The sequence below is a fragment of the Eretmochelys imbricata genome, chromosome 11 (genome assembly GCF_965152235.1).
Source record: "Eretmochelys imbricata isolate rEreImb1 chromosome 11, rEreImb1.hap1, whole genome shotgun sequence".
In the NCBI taxonomy this organism is placed as follows: Eukaryota; Metazoa; Chordata; order Testudines; family Cheloniidae; genus Eretmochelys; species Eretmochelys imbricata.
Genome location: NC_135582.1, coordinates 65,881,605 through 65,898,268, shown reverse-complemented (window position 1 = coordinate 65,898,268; position 16,664 = coordinate 65,881,605). Strand labels below are relative to the sequence as shown.

Sequence of the window (16,664 nt, the reverse complement as noted above, 5' to 3'; positions counted from 1 at the left end):
TCATTGTGACAGAAAAAAGCCTCTTCTAGTTTTGCCACAGATTGGTAGAAATATGACTGCGGGTCATAATTTCCAACAGTTCCTTGAAAACCGAACTCTGAAAGCCAGGAATGTCAAAAAAACATTTGCTGGCTTATGGGAGTTTCTGTACCACAGTCACATAAAAGGGAATATGTCATAACACAGAACAAACACAGCAAGAGAGAGGGGGAGGGGGAAGAAAGCGAGGAGCAGAGACTGGCTTATTCAGGCTTAGGTTTAATTTCACAAACAATTTTGGAATGGGTGAGAAAGGTCAGGCCACAAGGAATCTAAACTGAAAACCAGGTGATTTCAATATTTAGAGAGTTTATTTAACTGTGTTAACTACGAATATCAGAATGAGCTGTTAGGCATCTGCTTGGTTGTTTGCCTGTTTAACTTGTCCAGCTGGTATTGAGAAAGAATCCTGCACCTTTACAAATGGAATCACACAGCATCAGACCCATAATAGGTAATTAGAGACACTGGACCTCATCCAAAGTTTCTGTTGCTGAATAGTTTTGAAACAAAGCTGTACGGTATCAGCTGAAACTCATTACTCACTTTTACCTGTGGGTAGCAGTAAAATACAGTTTGCTATTGCCAGGTAGCGATCTTCTTCTGTCCAGCGAAGAAAAATATATGATTATATGAGATTAAAACTGTATGCATAAAGCAGCTTCCTCCCCACCCCCAAACTGTGGATTACCCCAGTTAGCAAAATATGCATCTTCCTCCATTATTTATGCAGCTCAATTTAAAACAGGAAGCCCAGCACATCTGTAATTTGAAAGAATAAAACAAGACAATTGACAAGATTTAGTTATTAAACATCAGTGTGGAGGTGAATGGGGGAGAAAACAGATGCATGTTTCACGGATATGTATTTTTACTTCTCTCTCCTCAGATTAGAAGTGACAGTCTGCAAAATACGATTACCAGGCTGGAGGCATATTTTAAATGACCTTTACAATAAAATAAAAGCAAAACAAAGGAGAGTGTTGAGAAAGCAGCAGTATTTTTAATATTAAAGATTGTCTTTTGGGATAAATTCTGTTACTTGTGATATATGTTATTTATCTTTTTGCTTAGCTGCCAAAAAAATCCTCGGGCTATTCAAAAAGAGGATACCAGGTTTAAATCACAGTATTATCATAACCCAAATCCATAAGGTGATTTAAGAGAAACCAACACAACTGATTGAATGACTTACAAGGCAAAGATAATGACATAACCTTATTCACTCTGCATCATTATGGGAAGTTGATGCTACAATTTAGAGAACATCTTTAGGTTTTTTGCCCCTTAAAATAACATCAACCATTCATTTTCCATTTTGATATGATAAAAGAGCAAGGCATATTCTTCTGTTATTGTTTCCATGTATATGTTCTGAGTCTTCCCTATCTGTCATGCCTGCACTCTACACTGCTAATTTGTTCTAAGTCTCCCCTATCTGTCATGCCTGAACTTTTTCTTAACCCAATACAAACAAGAGACATCATCGTTAGAATCGAACTCAAGTGCTGTTCCACAGTCTTCCAATAGCTGTTAAGTGGTGGATCCAACGTAAGTCTGAGCAAGCTCTGGACACTTTATACGTGCACTGGTTCTGAGAATGAATGAGACAGGTTCATCACATTGTAATCCAATATTGGGCCTCAAACTGATCCATAAGGTGTTTTGAACAACTTAAATAAAACATGCCCCTAATCTTATACTCGTTTGTTCCCAGGTGTCACTATTTGGGAGCTTATGACCTTTGGCGGAAAACCCTATGATGGAATCCCGACGCGAGAAATTCCTGACCTGTTAGAGAAAGGGGAACGGTTGCCCCAGCCGCCTATCTGCACCATTGATGTTTACATGGTGATGGTGAAATGTGAGTATCTGTTGTTTTAATATCACTGTGCTCAATGCTTGCAGAACGTATTCCATTGCATCTGACAGCGCTTGCTAATAATGCAGACTGTTTCAAAACAAAAAGCTTCCTACGGTTTTAGAAATTACATTTGAACATAGCATGCACCTTTCCCCTCCCACCTTTCCCCCACCCCCACCCCCCCATTGCAAAGGATATGAGTTTAGCCGTGAAGGGTTTGAGTTAGCACCTCTTCTTATTACTGTGAGATGGTATCACACATCCTCGCTATGAAGTCAAAATTATATGATTGTGATTGTAAACACTTGTCATTTCCATGACAATTGATTTTGATGTAAAAAATGATAGCATTAAACATAATTATGGTACATGGGTAGTCAGGCATTGAAAGTGGCAAAGGGAAGAGTTGGTTCCAAAACAGAAATCTCAAATATTGAGGAAAGAAATCTATAATGTTTTTTTATTAAAGAGAAATTGACTTAATATAACAAGTATAACACAGCTGAGGATTTGTTTTTGTTTGTTTAGCTGGATCCAGTAGTTTATGGACACATATATTTTAGCAAAAAATGAAAATAGTTTATATCTGGATTCTCACTTACCCTGCCCTCCTTCCCCCGCAAGAGAGACACAGAGAGAGATGTGCACGCAAATGGATCCTCAAAGCCTAGACTTCTAATTAAAAAAGAATTAGGAACATCTCTGTGGTGTTTCTGACTTCATTTAAGTGAAATTAACATACAGCCATCTTTTCGTTCTAACATGGGCTTTTCCCTTTTGATTTGCACACAAAAAAGAGCAGAACTAAGAAGATAAACTGGAGGAGGTAAATATGTATATTCTTAGTAAGAAAATGGGATTTCTCTCTTCTCAGAGTTGCATTTGTAGCCTGAAGCTTGTCATATGGGTGCAGTAGATCACTCAGAGATTGTTAATGGGATATAGTTCCTTTCACCCCTAACTGCAAGATTAAACCCAACCCAGGTCATTAGAGGCTGAAGACTGCCACACATGTTCAGTACAGGGGCTCTCTGGTGGCTTGTGTTTTATAGTTTCATCTAATTCCCAATGAACAAATGTCCACATCACAAAAATCACAGTCCCTTAGTACCAATATGCACCTCCTTCCTGGAAGTGTTAGCAGAGAGGCCAAGGATTGTAATACCCTAATCTTAGTAATGGCTGTAGGTTTGAGGCACATTGGTCAGACGTTATAAGGTAATTTGCAACCTCGCTTCCTGTACTATATACACTCTGTGGGTAAATAGGAGCTGAATCTTCCACACTGTCCATCTGGAACCTACATGGGCCCTAAAATCCAAACACAAACAATTCTGATAGGGATAAATGGAAGATTTTGTTTTTCAGCAGACTGCCTTTCATTTAGTCTTTCACAGTGCTGATACAAGGGCAATCTACCCCTTGTACAGTTTGATTGTCTATGGTTCGGGAATTGTTTTTGTAAGAATTGCATGACATTTCCTCTAATATAGGAATTCTCCTCAGTATATCATTTCAGCCATAGAAACTGATTCTGCATGTTTTACTCATGCTGAAGAGTCTCTCAGCCATGTGAATAGTCCCATTGACTTCAGCGGGATTACAGATATGCATAAATTTGTGAGAAAGGATTGGAGCATCTATAAGATATGGACGATAAAAGAGCAAGGCACTTGATTATCATGGCATCTAGTAATGCAACGGAATGTAGTTTGGAAGTCAACTAGAAGAGCTAAACACATGGAAGGGGACCATTTGGATCAAACTCAAGAATATTCTAATAGAATACAGTTCTAATGAATAAGAAACAATTCTATAGTGTTGAAAGCAGATGCAGGTAGACGGGATATTCTGGACATCTGAAATTGGGGAAACCATTGCTAATGGGGTACCCCTAATCTTTTAGCATTCTTGCCAAACTGCCTTCTGGCTAAGGAAACTTTGGTTCTTCTACTTTGGTCACATCTTCAGTGTAATAGGACTGTGGGAGATAAGGACCATTTCACTGACAGTCCCTGCTAAATGAGGACACATTCCTGGAAAATTGCTGATAGAATCTTTTCGTAGCAGAGGTTGGCACTGAGATAAACCAGCAGCTGTTGCTGAGTGGCATTTATCAGTTGCTTTGCACTAACTGTTTTGCAGCAGGCATTCAAAGAGGAGGCCGTTCTTTCTAATGAACTTTTCTGAGAGAATGTGAGAGGGAGAGGAGAGGGGAAAACGTCTTTCCTTGTTTAAGGCGGAATGTGTCTTGATAATAGATATAGCCTACAGCAGGGCTTATGCCTGCAAATAATGTTAAAGTGTAGCCAATAGCTTACGATGGCAGCACTAATACAAAGTTACCCGAATGGTGAGGTGGGAGAAAAAATACTTGAGAGAGGTGAGAGTGTTCAGATCTGTTTAACAGTCTGCTATAACCTGGAATACATTATGGATTAGCAGATACTAGTAGTATTATGATAGTGCCCAGAGGCCCTGATTGAAATACAGGCCCCATCGTGCGAGGCGCTGTACAGATCAATAGTAAGAGACATTCCCTGACCCAAAGAGCTTCTGATCTAAATAGACAAGACTGACAAGCGGGGTGGGATTAGAAAGACACTAGTACCATCACCATTTTAAAGATGGCAAACTGAGGCACAGATAAATTAAGCTATTTGCCCAAGGTCCCACAGCAGCAAAGCCAGGAATTGAATACAGATCTCCAGGCCTTAACCACAAGATCCGCCGTCCACTATTTTAGAAGCATTGTTTATTATCATCTTTCCAATTTTCCTGAACAACTGAATTGTGTTTTTTTCCTTCTGCAGGCCAAATACACCAAAGGCATCGTTGCACTTCAAACTAAGGATTGTTTCAAATGTTGTTCAAAATGTAATGACAGTCCTTATTACCAATCAACTTTTTTTTCTTCTTAAATCTGCCCGCAGGCTGGATGATTGATGCTGACAGTCGGCCTAAATTCAAGGAATTGGCTGCTGAATTTTCTAGAATGGCTCGAGACCCTCAGAGATACCTTGTCATTCAGGTTAGCAACTCTGGAACATCTGGAAATCATTTTAATTCTGCTTGTAAAATCCCTGGAATGAATATAAGTGCATCAGAAGCTCTCACGTCCCCGCTAAAAGAAAAAAGCAGTTGTGATAATAATAGAATCATAGAAATGTCGGGCTGGAAGGAACCTCGAGAGGTCATCTAGGCCAATCCCCTGCTCTGAGACAAGACCAAGTAAAGCTAGACCATCCCTGACAAGTGTTTGTCTAACCTGTTCTTAGAAACATCAACTAATACTCTAAGATAGCTCAATAGAGAGAGAGAGAGCCATGCTGAGATTTGAAAAAACGGGCGCATGGAATTCAATTCCTAAATCCATATTTACATTATCCCAAATCTACCCCACACTCCGCTGGCGCACTGTGTCCAGTTCTGGGCTCCACCAAAAATGATAAAAGGTTTAGAAACCCTGAACTGTGAGAAGATTTTCAAAATGAAAACTGGGCCTGAGTAAAAAAGACTGAGCTGGGACCTGATAAGAGTCTTCAATTATGTTAAGGGCTGTTATAATGAGGACAGTGATCAACTGTTCTCCATGGCCACTGAGCAATGGACAAGAAGTAATGGGCTTAATTGGCAGCAAGCGAGATTTAGGTTAGACATTAGGAAAACTTTCTAACTATCAGGGTTAAGCTCTGGATCAGGCTTTCAAGGGAGGTTGTGGAATCCCTGTCACTGAAGGTTTTTAAGAACAGGTTGGACAAAGAAATGGCGATGAATAAAAATTGCAGTGCCAATAACATAATTATTAAATACCAGAGGCCAGAACATGGAATCCGTTTGGGCCAGATTCTGATAGGCTGACTCACAATGATCAATATAGACAGTTCAGTGGAACAATTTGATCAGTAAAACTATAGTCAGCATGAGTAATAGTATCATAATGTGGTCTTTTCCTCGCAATACTCCTCACTGAGCTCAAAGGGGAGTAATGTTTAAAAAATGAAGGCCGCAGAAAACTTGCCTGGATAATTATTTCACTAACTAAAAAAATTTACTGCATTTGTTATACTTCCTTTCGTTATCTTTTTAATCTCATTATCAAGGTAATTTGCTATATAATCTGGTGGGTATTTCATCATTTGAGGTCACCCATGTGGCCTTTTTCATTGTGCTGTTTGGCCTCTTCCATAGTGGTCTTTTAGGACACTAAATGACAAATGCTCACCTCAATTTAACTCCATTGCAGCACTCGTGTCTCGGCCCTTGTGGAAAGTCCTATGGAATATAATCAGGAATGATAACCTCTCCATGAGTGAGGTAAGATCTTTTATTGGGCCAACTTCTGTTGATGAAAGAGACAAGCTTTTGAGCTCCTCTTCAGGTCCTTTCACCAGTTGTCTCTTTCACCAGCAGAAGTTGGTCCCATAAAAGATATTACCTCACCCACCTTGTCTCTCTAATATCCTGGGCCCAACAGGGCTACTACAATACTGCAAACAACCTCTCCATTGGAGTTTTAAACCAAGCTATAGAATTCTATGGCAGGGATATAATTCTCTGTTAAATTCTACAGCATGGTTAAACAATTCTCTAGATAGGACTATATTCTCTATTAATTTATATAGGTTTTTAGTGTAATTTCTGTAGATCACGAGCTCTTTGAAGCAGGGGACTGTATTTTGTTCTGTGTTTGTACAGGACCTAGCACAATAGGGGCTTGATCCCTGACTGGGACCATGGGCACTAAGGCAATCCAAATGTTGTCATTACCTAGTTTAATTCCTGTTGATTTCATCCCTATTAAATTCTTATAAGGCCTTCCATGTGGCTAACAGGGGAGTTTCACACAATAAATCTTTAAAAGACCCAAATAAAAATAAAATAAAATAAAAAGCAAAGAAGCCCACTTTCCATATTTTATACATATATATTTCCTGCATTAGCCTTCATATCTCAAATATTTCACAACATACATCAGACCTTGCCAGAAGCTGGTCTACTGGGTCCAGAATTGAGTTTATTTTAAAAAAGAAAGAAAGAAAAGTTCAAAAACAGGAATGTAAAACATTTATTTTTGCTTGCTTAATGCAGTTACTCCCTTCCTGTCATCGTATTCCCAGCCAAAAATCAAAATAAACTCTGTAGCTGTGGTGATGTAGGGCAACCTGAGTATAGGCATAGTCTCTGCACCATGACTGCCAGGTAGTATAGAAAGCAGGTCACCATGCTCATAGAATTAATTCAACTCTGTGTTATCTTCCTCCGTCCATGTGACACATTCAGGGTGATGACCGTATGAAGCTCCCCAGCCCAAACGACAGCAAATTCTTCCAAAATCTGCTAGATGAGGAAGACCTGGAAGATATGATGGATGCTGAGGAATATTTAGTTCCTCAGGCCTTTAACATCCCTCCTCCTATCTACACCTCCAGGGCTAGAATCGACTCCAACAGGGTAAGAGCAGTTACTGACTCGCAAAACCATGTCTAGAGTTTTAAGTGCTCTAATCAAGCATAAGCCTGAGTTACCCTGGGAAATTTGAGCTTAAAGTGCATGGAGAGTGACTATAAAAATGGCATCATGAGGTTCCAAGTTTATTGTGTCTCCGTGAATTCCAAATCAATAGCTCCGCTCACCAGTGAACAAAGGTATTCTTTGAACAGCCAGTCCTGAATCCTCAGCCTAGGATTGTAAGGCCACGCTGTATTCTTTCTGGACAGTGAATCATCAGTGCCAGTAATCACGAGTCTTTCAGTCTACATCTGCCATGCAAACCCATTACCTGTAAAGGGACTGCACAGGTGTAACCGAGAGCAGCTGGAATTAAGTACACAATCTTGTTGATGCATCTTGAGTGAGAATGGAATCTAGCTCTTTCTCCAGTCTATCTATGGGCTCTTTTACTATAGTATCTGAGCATCTCACACTCTTTACTCTATTTAGCCTCTCAACCCTAAGAGGTAGGACTATTATTCACATGTTACCAATGGGGAACAGTGGCACAGAGAAGCTAAATGACTTGCCCAAGGTCACGCAAGAGGTCTGTTGCAGAGTAGGGGATTGAGCGCCAGTTGCCTGAATTGCTGGCTAGCTCCCTACAAAAAAAATTACTGTGGCAACAAGTCTCAGAGCCTGGGTCAGCTAATTCGGGCTCACACTATGGGTCTAAAAATATCAGTGTAGATGTTCCCCTTAGGCTGGAACCTGGGCCCTGGAACTCGGTGAGTGGGGTTGGTCTCAGAGCTTGGGCTTCAGCCCGAGTGGGAATGTCTGCACTGCTGTTTCTAGCCCTGTAGCGTGACAGTGAGTCAGTGGACCTGGCTCTGAGACTCACTGCTGAGGGTTTTTTTGTTTATTGGTTTTTTTGCTGTGTGGACGGATCCATGGACTTCAGAGCATCCTGCCTTCTGGCTCTGCACTTCTAACAGGAGCTTAGAAATGTTTAACTAGGATTGGTGATCTGGTGTCCTCTCTGAAGTGAGGAGAGATGACTCTAAATGCACCAGATTAGGATAAGAAGTTGTCATTTTTGCGTAGACACATTTTTCCAAGGGAAACCACATCTAAAGCACTGACCACAGTCTCTCCAGAACAGGCATGGAGTTTGATTTCCAGCAGTGCTAAACACCCACAGCTCCAGCTGGAACCAGTGGGACCTCAGCATGTGCTTAAAGTTAAGCAAGTGCTTAAGTGCTTTCCTGAATAGAGATGCTTTCCTGAACGAGGGCCATAGTTGGCTGAGCTTGCGATATACATCCATAATGCGTCTCCAGACTGTCTTGGGTCAGCAAAATTGGGCTGTAAATTGGCACAGACTATAACAACATCCAGTAATCACCACCATTATTGTGGTTTACTCTCACAGTTTGATTAACAGCAATGACATTTGTTCCTTATTGCTGAGAAATCTTCCGATTCCCTCCTTAAGCCAAGCAGTTCCAAATTCATTCAGTAGGATGGATTATTCATTTCCCATAAATAAAAATAGATGTATTTGAACCTCAGTTCCACTTGCAAGGTGCTTCTCATGATCACTGTCAGCTTACACTGGAGAACTAAAATAACTTCCTTTTACAGGGCCCCATCTCCACATAGGGAAAAACAACATGAGTTTGAGCTCACAGGGTTGCCACCTGAGCACTCCTGTGTGAGGGTGTGGGATTTACTGCCATTATCGAAGGGTCTTGACTCCAAGTCCCATGAAGCTTGGGAGAACCCTCACCACGCTACCTTCCCTCCTGGCTGCTATGGGAGCCTGGATCAGGCAGGATCCATGCAACCGTCATGGGTACGTCTACACTGCAATAAAAACCCCACAGCACCGAGTCTCAGAGCCCGGATCAATTGACCCTGGCTCACGGGGCTCGGGCTGCATCCTTCCCCTGAGTGGGTTTCAGAGCCCAAACGTCTACACTGCTATTTCTAGCACCACGAGCCTGAGTCAATTGCCCCCAGCTCTGAGACTCGGGGCCATGGGTTTTTCTTTTCAGTGTAGACATACCCAGTGACACCTGCCCCTTCAAGTCCTCTTCCAAGAAGAATGTCACATTATAAGAGGAAACCAGCGTTATCTAATGCTGAGAGGGCAACGTTTTCTGACACTGGGCTGCCAGTGGGATTGGGTATAGGGTTGGCTCTGAATTTTCCTAAAGCATCCTATAAGTCTAGCATTTTCACCAATATAATATTATACTTTCTCAATAGTTTTCACTCTATGGGTCAAACTTCCTGGGCCAGCTATGGAAGGCCCCAAATGCAGGGTAATCAATGAGATATCGGTTTACTAAAACGGTGGTAGGACACGGAGAGCCTACAGAGTCCATTCGCACCCTCTGCATGCCATTGTGCTGTACTCCCCGGGGGCTCCATTCACCCTAATTGACAGGTGCTATTTTTAGAGGGGGTGGGGAAGGAGACTGCTGAGGGTGTGGCCGATGAATGTACAATTTATATATAATAGCAGCTTCTGGAATCAGCAGAGGCTGACTCCTCTCATGTGACACAAATATTAACCATTATAACGCAGAGCCATGTCAGATGTCTCAGGTCAGCGCATAAAGCCTGATCTCTTGCTAGCAGTCGTGTGTCTTACATTTATTACAGGAGTCACCAGGCAGCATACACACACATGCAGGCATACACATGGCTAGATTTCAGGAGAACTAAATCAAGCATAATGCTGAAGTACCTCCCTGGTGTATCAGACACGCTGTGTCTAAGATACATAGTTGCCATAGAAGCTCCTGATTTGTAACACAGATAGTTTTTTCCCCCTGGATATAAGCTCTGTTCTGTTTGCTCTGCAGTTGCAATAATGCAGATAAAAATCAATGGCGATAAGACTGCCAATGTTCCTCCTCTAAACATTCATGTTGATCTAAAACTAAATGCGCGGTAGCTCCTTTAAGAAGTGTTCTTTCCACTGTGCATACTTTAAGTACAGATGGATGTCAGTTGCAGGAATCACACAGAACTGAAATACCTTCAAGTATCTGTACATGCAATGCTTTGAGTCTGGCTTATTCTGTTTCCTTTGGGTGGCTTGGATTTATGCTTGTTTGCTGTAATGACTATTAATATTAAATGAACTCATTATGATCAGTGTTATTACTGTGAATACCAAACACATTGATGCAGCTCAGTCAGTTTCTGTTCATTGTTACTGGAAAATTAAATTTTATGTGAACGTCTCCATGCTGCTTGGTTAGGGCAAAACACAGAGCCAATAGCTACGGAATCTTCACGTCTTTCCTGGCGACGAGGTGCTTGAAACATACGGCCCTGCACTTATTGGGCTGGTGGTTTTAATTTTACAAACTGAGGCACGCGTACTGTAAGCCGCTAATGTGCTCTTTCTCTGGGCATACTGCACAGAACCTCTTGGCTTCAATGTGCCCTAGCACAGTTCTAGCAAGGGCTCAGGAAAGCAGGGAGTTTCTGAGCCTCTTTGTATTTAGACACTGAAGTCAGTGAACTGAAGTAAGAGCACTTGTTTGCTAAGGAAAGCTGTGAAGTTTCTGCTGTACAATCCTACATCCAGGCAAGGCGATGCTAGGGTTAGGCACCAATGAATGAGGATATACATAAGACAAATACAAAAAAAAAAAACAGTTTAATATACAGTAGTGACTTAAAGCTGTATCCCATAGGAAAAAGGAAACCTCAGTGGGATGGGATATGCCCTCCACTGAAATAAACAAGGCATTGCCTTCCTAATCTTCTGGAATCTGTTGAGATAGGCTGGAGGCACAAGGGCAAAGCCTCCCGTTACTCCACACACACTGTTTTCCTGGCAGCCCATGCGACCAAAACTCCTGTTTGTGGCTAACTCATGGACTCCCTTGGAGAAGAGTTCCTCCTTAAAGGGGCGTTCCCCAGCATGGAAGGGGCGCCCTGCAAAAGTTAAGACAGGGGCTGGTCTGTCCAGAAAATTGGGATTTCAGCTAAACTACATTTTTCGCATCAAGTGTCTGCTTTCCGCGGAAAATGTTGACTTTTCATCATCCAAAAAGTTCCAAAATCAGCAAAGGGATTAACGACTGGTGGGTTTCCAGTACTTCGTGTCCTGTTTGGGTGAATAACGCCATGCTGGTGAAAGTGTAGTCATTGCCACTGCAGTGGTTATATAAGCCCAAGACTTTCGTTGCTAGCACTAGCAAACCGCCTACATTCACAACCATACAATTATCGACTCCGGTTTTTTAACAAGTACTGTACTGTCTGAACAGGTACAGTGTTAGAACAGAGGGAAGTCTCTTTTGTTTTCGCGTTTGTGCACCACAATGCTTTTACCTTGGCTAATTCTCACTGCTGCTAACTGTTCATACTGTTCAGCAGCTCCTCTGAATGTGGCCCTTGTTCCTGTGGTCTGTACACTGTATATTATAGACGCCCTTGATGCCATCTGTGTAGGCAAGAGTCAGGGGATATTTCACTGCTGAACCTCTACTTATAATTAAGTCACTCCAGAGTGAAATAGGGCAAAGTCTCATCGAGGCTCTTCATTTGTTTTTAAAAACACATAAACGTCCGGGTTTTAAAGGGAGCGAAGAAAAGAAGAATGAGCATGATTATAAACAGTATTTTATAGGGACATGGCAACTTTCATTACAGATGTCGGGCACAATTTTTAGAATTGAGACGTCTGCCATGTGGAGCACACCAGAGCTCTGGCTTGACTAAACTCCTTCACCACATAGGTGGCTATGTAGGAGCCTAGAGGGCAGGGCCTCTGCTGTCAGTCGGACTTCAAAGCAGAAGTGGAGCTGGCCTATGCTGTGGCCGTGGCCTACTGCGCCTGTTACTCAGATTACATTCCCAATACACCGAGCACCAAATCAAGTCCTTACAGATTAGCCCCTTTGTGCATCTAACAGGTTTATAATACAGGTCATGAATCAACAGTTGATTTGGCACTAAGAGAAAAAAATATTTAAAATTGCTGAGCCGATAGGCCAGCTCTGTGTCCTGGCACAACCCCATTGACTATTGCAACCCTACTCTAGTCTGCAGGGTGATGCAAAGGGTAAACAAAAGGTGGAGTTGTCCCACTGAATTTAAAACCCGCACATTGCAGCCATGTGGCACATTTCACCAATTTAAGATTTCTTTTCTGCATTTTTTTACATTACAATTATGCCTTCGAATTATGTCATGACAGTAACATTAATTGCATCTAGAGACATATATTGTAGTAATTGCAATGACTATAGAAGTATGTACAAACTTCAAAATTGCCTTTGGAATTTGAAAAATCACTGGAAAAGTGGTCTAATTGTTGTGAGAAAACGCCACAAAAATGAAGAAATTCACAAAAAGAGTGGAGAGTGCTTAGAGGATTGAGCCCTAATCTTCCAGTATTCTCAAATTATGGGTTGGGCGATAGAGACCTTTTAGTCAGACACTCCTATAGCCTCTATTATGAATTCTTTTCTTTTGGGGGCTTGCCTGACAACTGTGGGGGGAGATTGTGCAGGGGAATTGCAGGGAGTAAGCATCTGCCTTATGCCCTGGCATGGACTCTCTAGACTGCAGATGGTGGAGTAAACAGATGTTTTGTGCAATGCCAATCCCCCCAGCTAAGTTGGTGCAAGGGGTGTTGTAATTTGCTGATAGGACAGGCTAGCAGTCAATCACTTCCCTCTGCCCCCACCGCAAGGAGGAAGCAGGGTGGGAGTTGTTTTTCCCAGCCTTTGCATTGAGGGCTTTAATAACAAGATGGCTATGATGGTGCCCTCAGTTGCACTTACTCATCCCCACTAGTTTCAATGAGTGGAACTCAGTAAACGTTTCTGCTGATGATGCATGAGCCAGAATAGAAGCCAGCTGCTTCTACCAGACCTCTGCCAGCTCTGCAAGGGTAACAGGAGGCAAAAGGAATTATTACAAGGAAGTCCCATGGCCTGTGTTATGCAGGAGGTAAGATGAGATGATTGCTAGGGCCCCATCTGGCCTTAACTCTAGGAATTTATGAAGCAGAAAAAAGCATACTTTGTCCTAATGGTCAGCAATATGACTCTGTAGTCATAGATTTTAGGGCCAGAAGGAACCATTGTGATCATCTACTGTGTGACCCCCCTGGATAACACAGGTTAAAGAATCTCACCCATAACTTCTGCATCAAGCCCATCACTTGTGTTTGAGCTAGAGCACCTCTTTAAAAAGTCATGAGTTAAAGATTGAAAGTGATGGAGAGTTCACCACAACCCTAGATAATTAACAACCCCTAACCATGAACTTTTTTGCCTTATTTCTAGTCTGAATTTGTCTAGCTTTAGCTTTCGACCACTGGATTTCATTATGCCTCCTCCCGCTAGATTAAAGAGCTACCGACTAGTTGAAATCTCTTCTGCTCAGGGAGCAGGTTTGCTGAGCAAAATGGTGCCATGTGTTATATACTCACTGTTCAGAGCAAACCTGTATTTCATGTTGCCTTTTTGTTCTGGTTGACTTCTGCTGTTTGCTGCCTTCTGTATTTCTTCAATACCTTCTTCATAATAAACCGACCAGAACTGCCAATGTTTTTGCCAAATGTGACTTCTCTCTCTACTAACCCCATTTCCACTGCAAGACAGGAGCTCTCTGATTCATACAAGACTTAATGCTTTTATATATGCAACCAAGAACTTAACTGTTTTAACTTTGCATCCAATTTCATTCATTCTTCTCCTAAGTCCTGGTAATCAAAATAGGTGATCAAAACTTATCTTAATATCTTAGTTCCATTCCATGTCTTGCCACTAGTTTGTGTCATTTCTTTATGTATTCAAGTGCTGTAGTTCATCTCCAATACAATAATAGATGAACTTGTAGATTAACAGGATACTGTATCAAAGGTATTCTTAAAATTCAGGAAAATTATGTTGACAGTGTCCCTCCATTAGCTCTCTTGCTTCTTCAAAACACTTGGTTAGGCATAATCACCCCTTTTATTAATCCATCCTGAATGTCTTTCATCATACTATAATGTTCCAGATATTTCCCTACTCTGTCCCTAATTAGTGGTTTTAGTATTTGGTGCAATGATAAAGTCAAATCTATAGATAAGTTGTTTACCCAAGAATCGTAGAATCATAGGACAGGAAGGAACCCCAAGAGGTCATGGCAGGGCTAATTATTATCTAGACTATTCCTGACAGCTATTTGTCTAACCTGCTCTTAAAAATCTCCAATGATGGAGATTCCACAACCACCCTAGACAATTTATTTCAGTGCTTAACCATCCTGACAGTTAAGAAGTTTTTCCTAATGTCCAACCTAAACCACCCTTGCTGCAATTTAAGTCCATTGCTTCTTGTCCTATCCTCAGAGGTTAAGAAGAACAATTCTTCTCCTTCCTCCTTGTAACAACCTTTTATGTACTTGAAAACTGTTATCACGTCCCCCTCAGTCTTCTCTTTTCCAGACTAAACAAACCCAATTTTTTTCAGTCTTACCTCATAGGTCATGTTTTCTAGATCTTTAATAATTGTTGTTGCTTTTCTCTGGACTTTCTCCAATTTGTCCACATCTTTTCTGAAATGTGGTGCCCAGAACTGGACTCAATATTCCAGTTAAGGCCTAATCAGCACGGAGTAGAGCGGAACAATTACTTCTCCTGTCTTGCTTTCAACACTCCTACTTATACATCCCAGAATGATGTTCGCTTTTTTTTTGCAACAGAGTTACACTGTTGACTCATATTTAGCTTGTGGTCCACTATGACCCCCAGATCCCTTTCCGCAGTACTCCTTCCTAGGCACTCATTTCCCATTTTGTATGTGTGCAACTAAGTGGCGTACTTTGCATTTGTCCTTGTTGACTTTCATCCTATTTACTTCAGACCATTTCTCCAGTTTGTCCAGATCATTTTGAATTTTAATCCTATCCTCCAAAGCACTTGATATCGTCCACAAACTTCATGTGTCCTCTCTATGCCATTATCTAAATCATTGATGAAGATATTGAACAGAACCGGACTCAGAATCTCCTCTTAGGTATTGCCAGTTAGTTTTGGTACCATTTCCTGCTTTTTAAGGCGTTGGGTTTTTTTAGTCCAAGTCCTCTACTCTTTCTGCTTTGCGTCTCCCTTAAGAAGTTTTGGATGGATTTTAGAGTTTAATCAATGTTTTTTTGTCATCAGACTATCTTCAGTCATTTTTGTCTCCTTGTCCCTGGGAAATGTCTCATGTCATGTATCTGTTTCTAGCCCCTGTATTGGAAATCCAACATCAAAACACAGTTTTTATGCCTAATACCCAGATAGCATATAAACAGAAATTGAAACTGACTGGTCTAATTCTATTGCTTAGGATGAGTAGAATATAAAAAAGCATCACATCTGATGTAAAATAAATTAGATTAAAGCAGTTCAGTTTTACTGATGTAGCTTAAAAGATAGATAATTTACAATGTCTCTTTAAAATATGCTACATTTGTGACCGAAAAAAAAGGAGAGGGAAATTCATATGTAGGGATCAACAAAACACATGTGGTCCGACGGGGTATATTTTTAGTGCCAGATTCCGTAGCCTTATAACAAGTAGTACCTCGCTCCATGAGCAGTCCTACTGAAATTAGCAGTGCTGCTCAGGGAGAAAAGCACAGCACGAGCAAGGGTATCAGAAGCTGGCTCTTAACATGCTCCATGGTATCTAGCTGTTGAAGGTCACTTTGCAAGAGTTAGAATCATAGAGTCATAGAATCATAGAATCATAGAATATCAGGGTTGGAAGGGACCCCTGAAGGTCATCTAGTCCAACCCCCTGCTCAGAGCAGGACCAATTCCCAGTTAAATCATCCCAGCCAGGGCTTTGTCAAGCCTGACCTTAAAAACTTCCAAGGAAGGAGATTCTACCACCTCCCTAGGCAACGCATTCCAGTGTTTCACCACCCTCCTAGTGAAAAAGTTTTTCCTAATATCCAATCTAAACCTCCCCCACTGCAACTTGAGACCATTACTCCTCGTTCTGTCATCTGCCACCGTTGAGAACAGTCTAGAGCCATCCTCTTTGGAACCCCCTTTCAGGTAGTTGAAAGCAGCTATCAAATCCCCCCTCATTCTTCTCTTCTGCAGGCTAAACAATCCCAGCTCCCTCAGCCTCTCCTCATAAGTCATGTGTTCTAGACCCCTAATCATTTTTGTTGCCCTTCGCTGGACTCTCTCCAATTTATCCACATCCTTCTTGTAGTGTGGGGCCCAAAACTGGACACAGTACTCCAGATGAGGCCTCACCAATGTCGAATAGAGGGGAACGATCACGTCCCTCGATCTGCTCGCTAT

General features: G+C 41.6%; 1 protein-coding gene across 1 annotated transcript in view; it reads left to right on the top strand.

Moving 5' to 3' along the window:
- Positions 1-16,664, top strand: part of ERBB4 (erb-b2 receptor tyrosine kinase 4) — a 589,315-nt gene that overhangs the window by 554,008 nt on the left and 18,643 nt on the right. Inside the window, exons 24-26 of the mRNA XM_077829473.1 lie at positions 1,757-1,903; positions 4,837-4,934; positions 7,187-7,357. Of these exons, the coding sequence (XP_077685599.1) occupies positions 1,757-1,903; positions 4,837-4,934; positions 7,187-7,357 (416 nt within the window). The remainder of the gene's footprint in view (positions 1-1,756; positions 1,904-4,836; positions 4,935-7,186; positions 7,358-16,664) is intronic.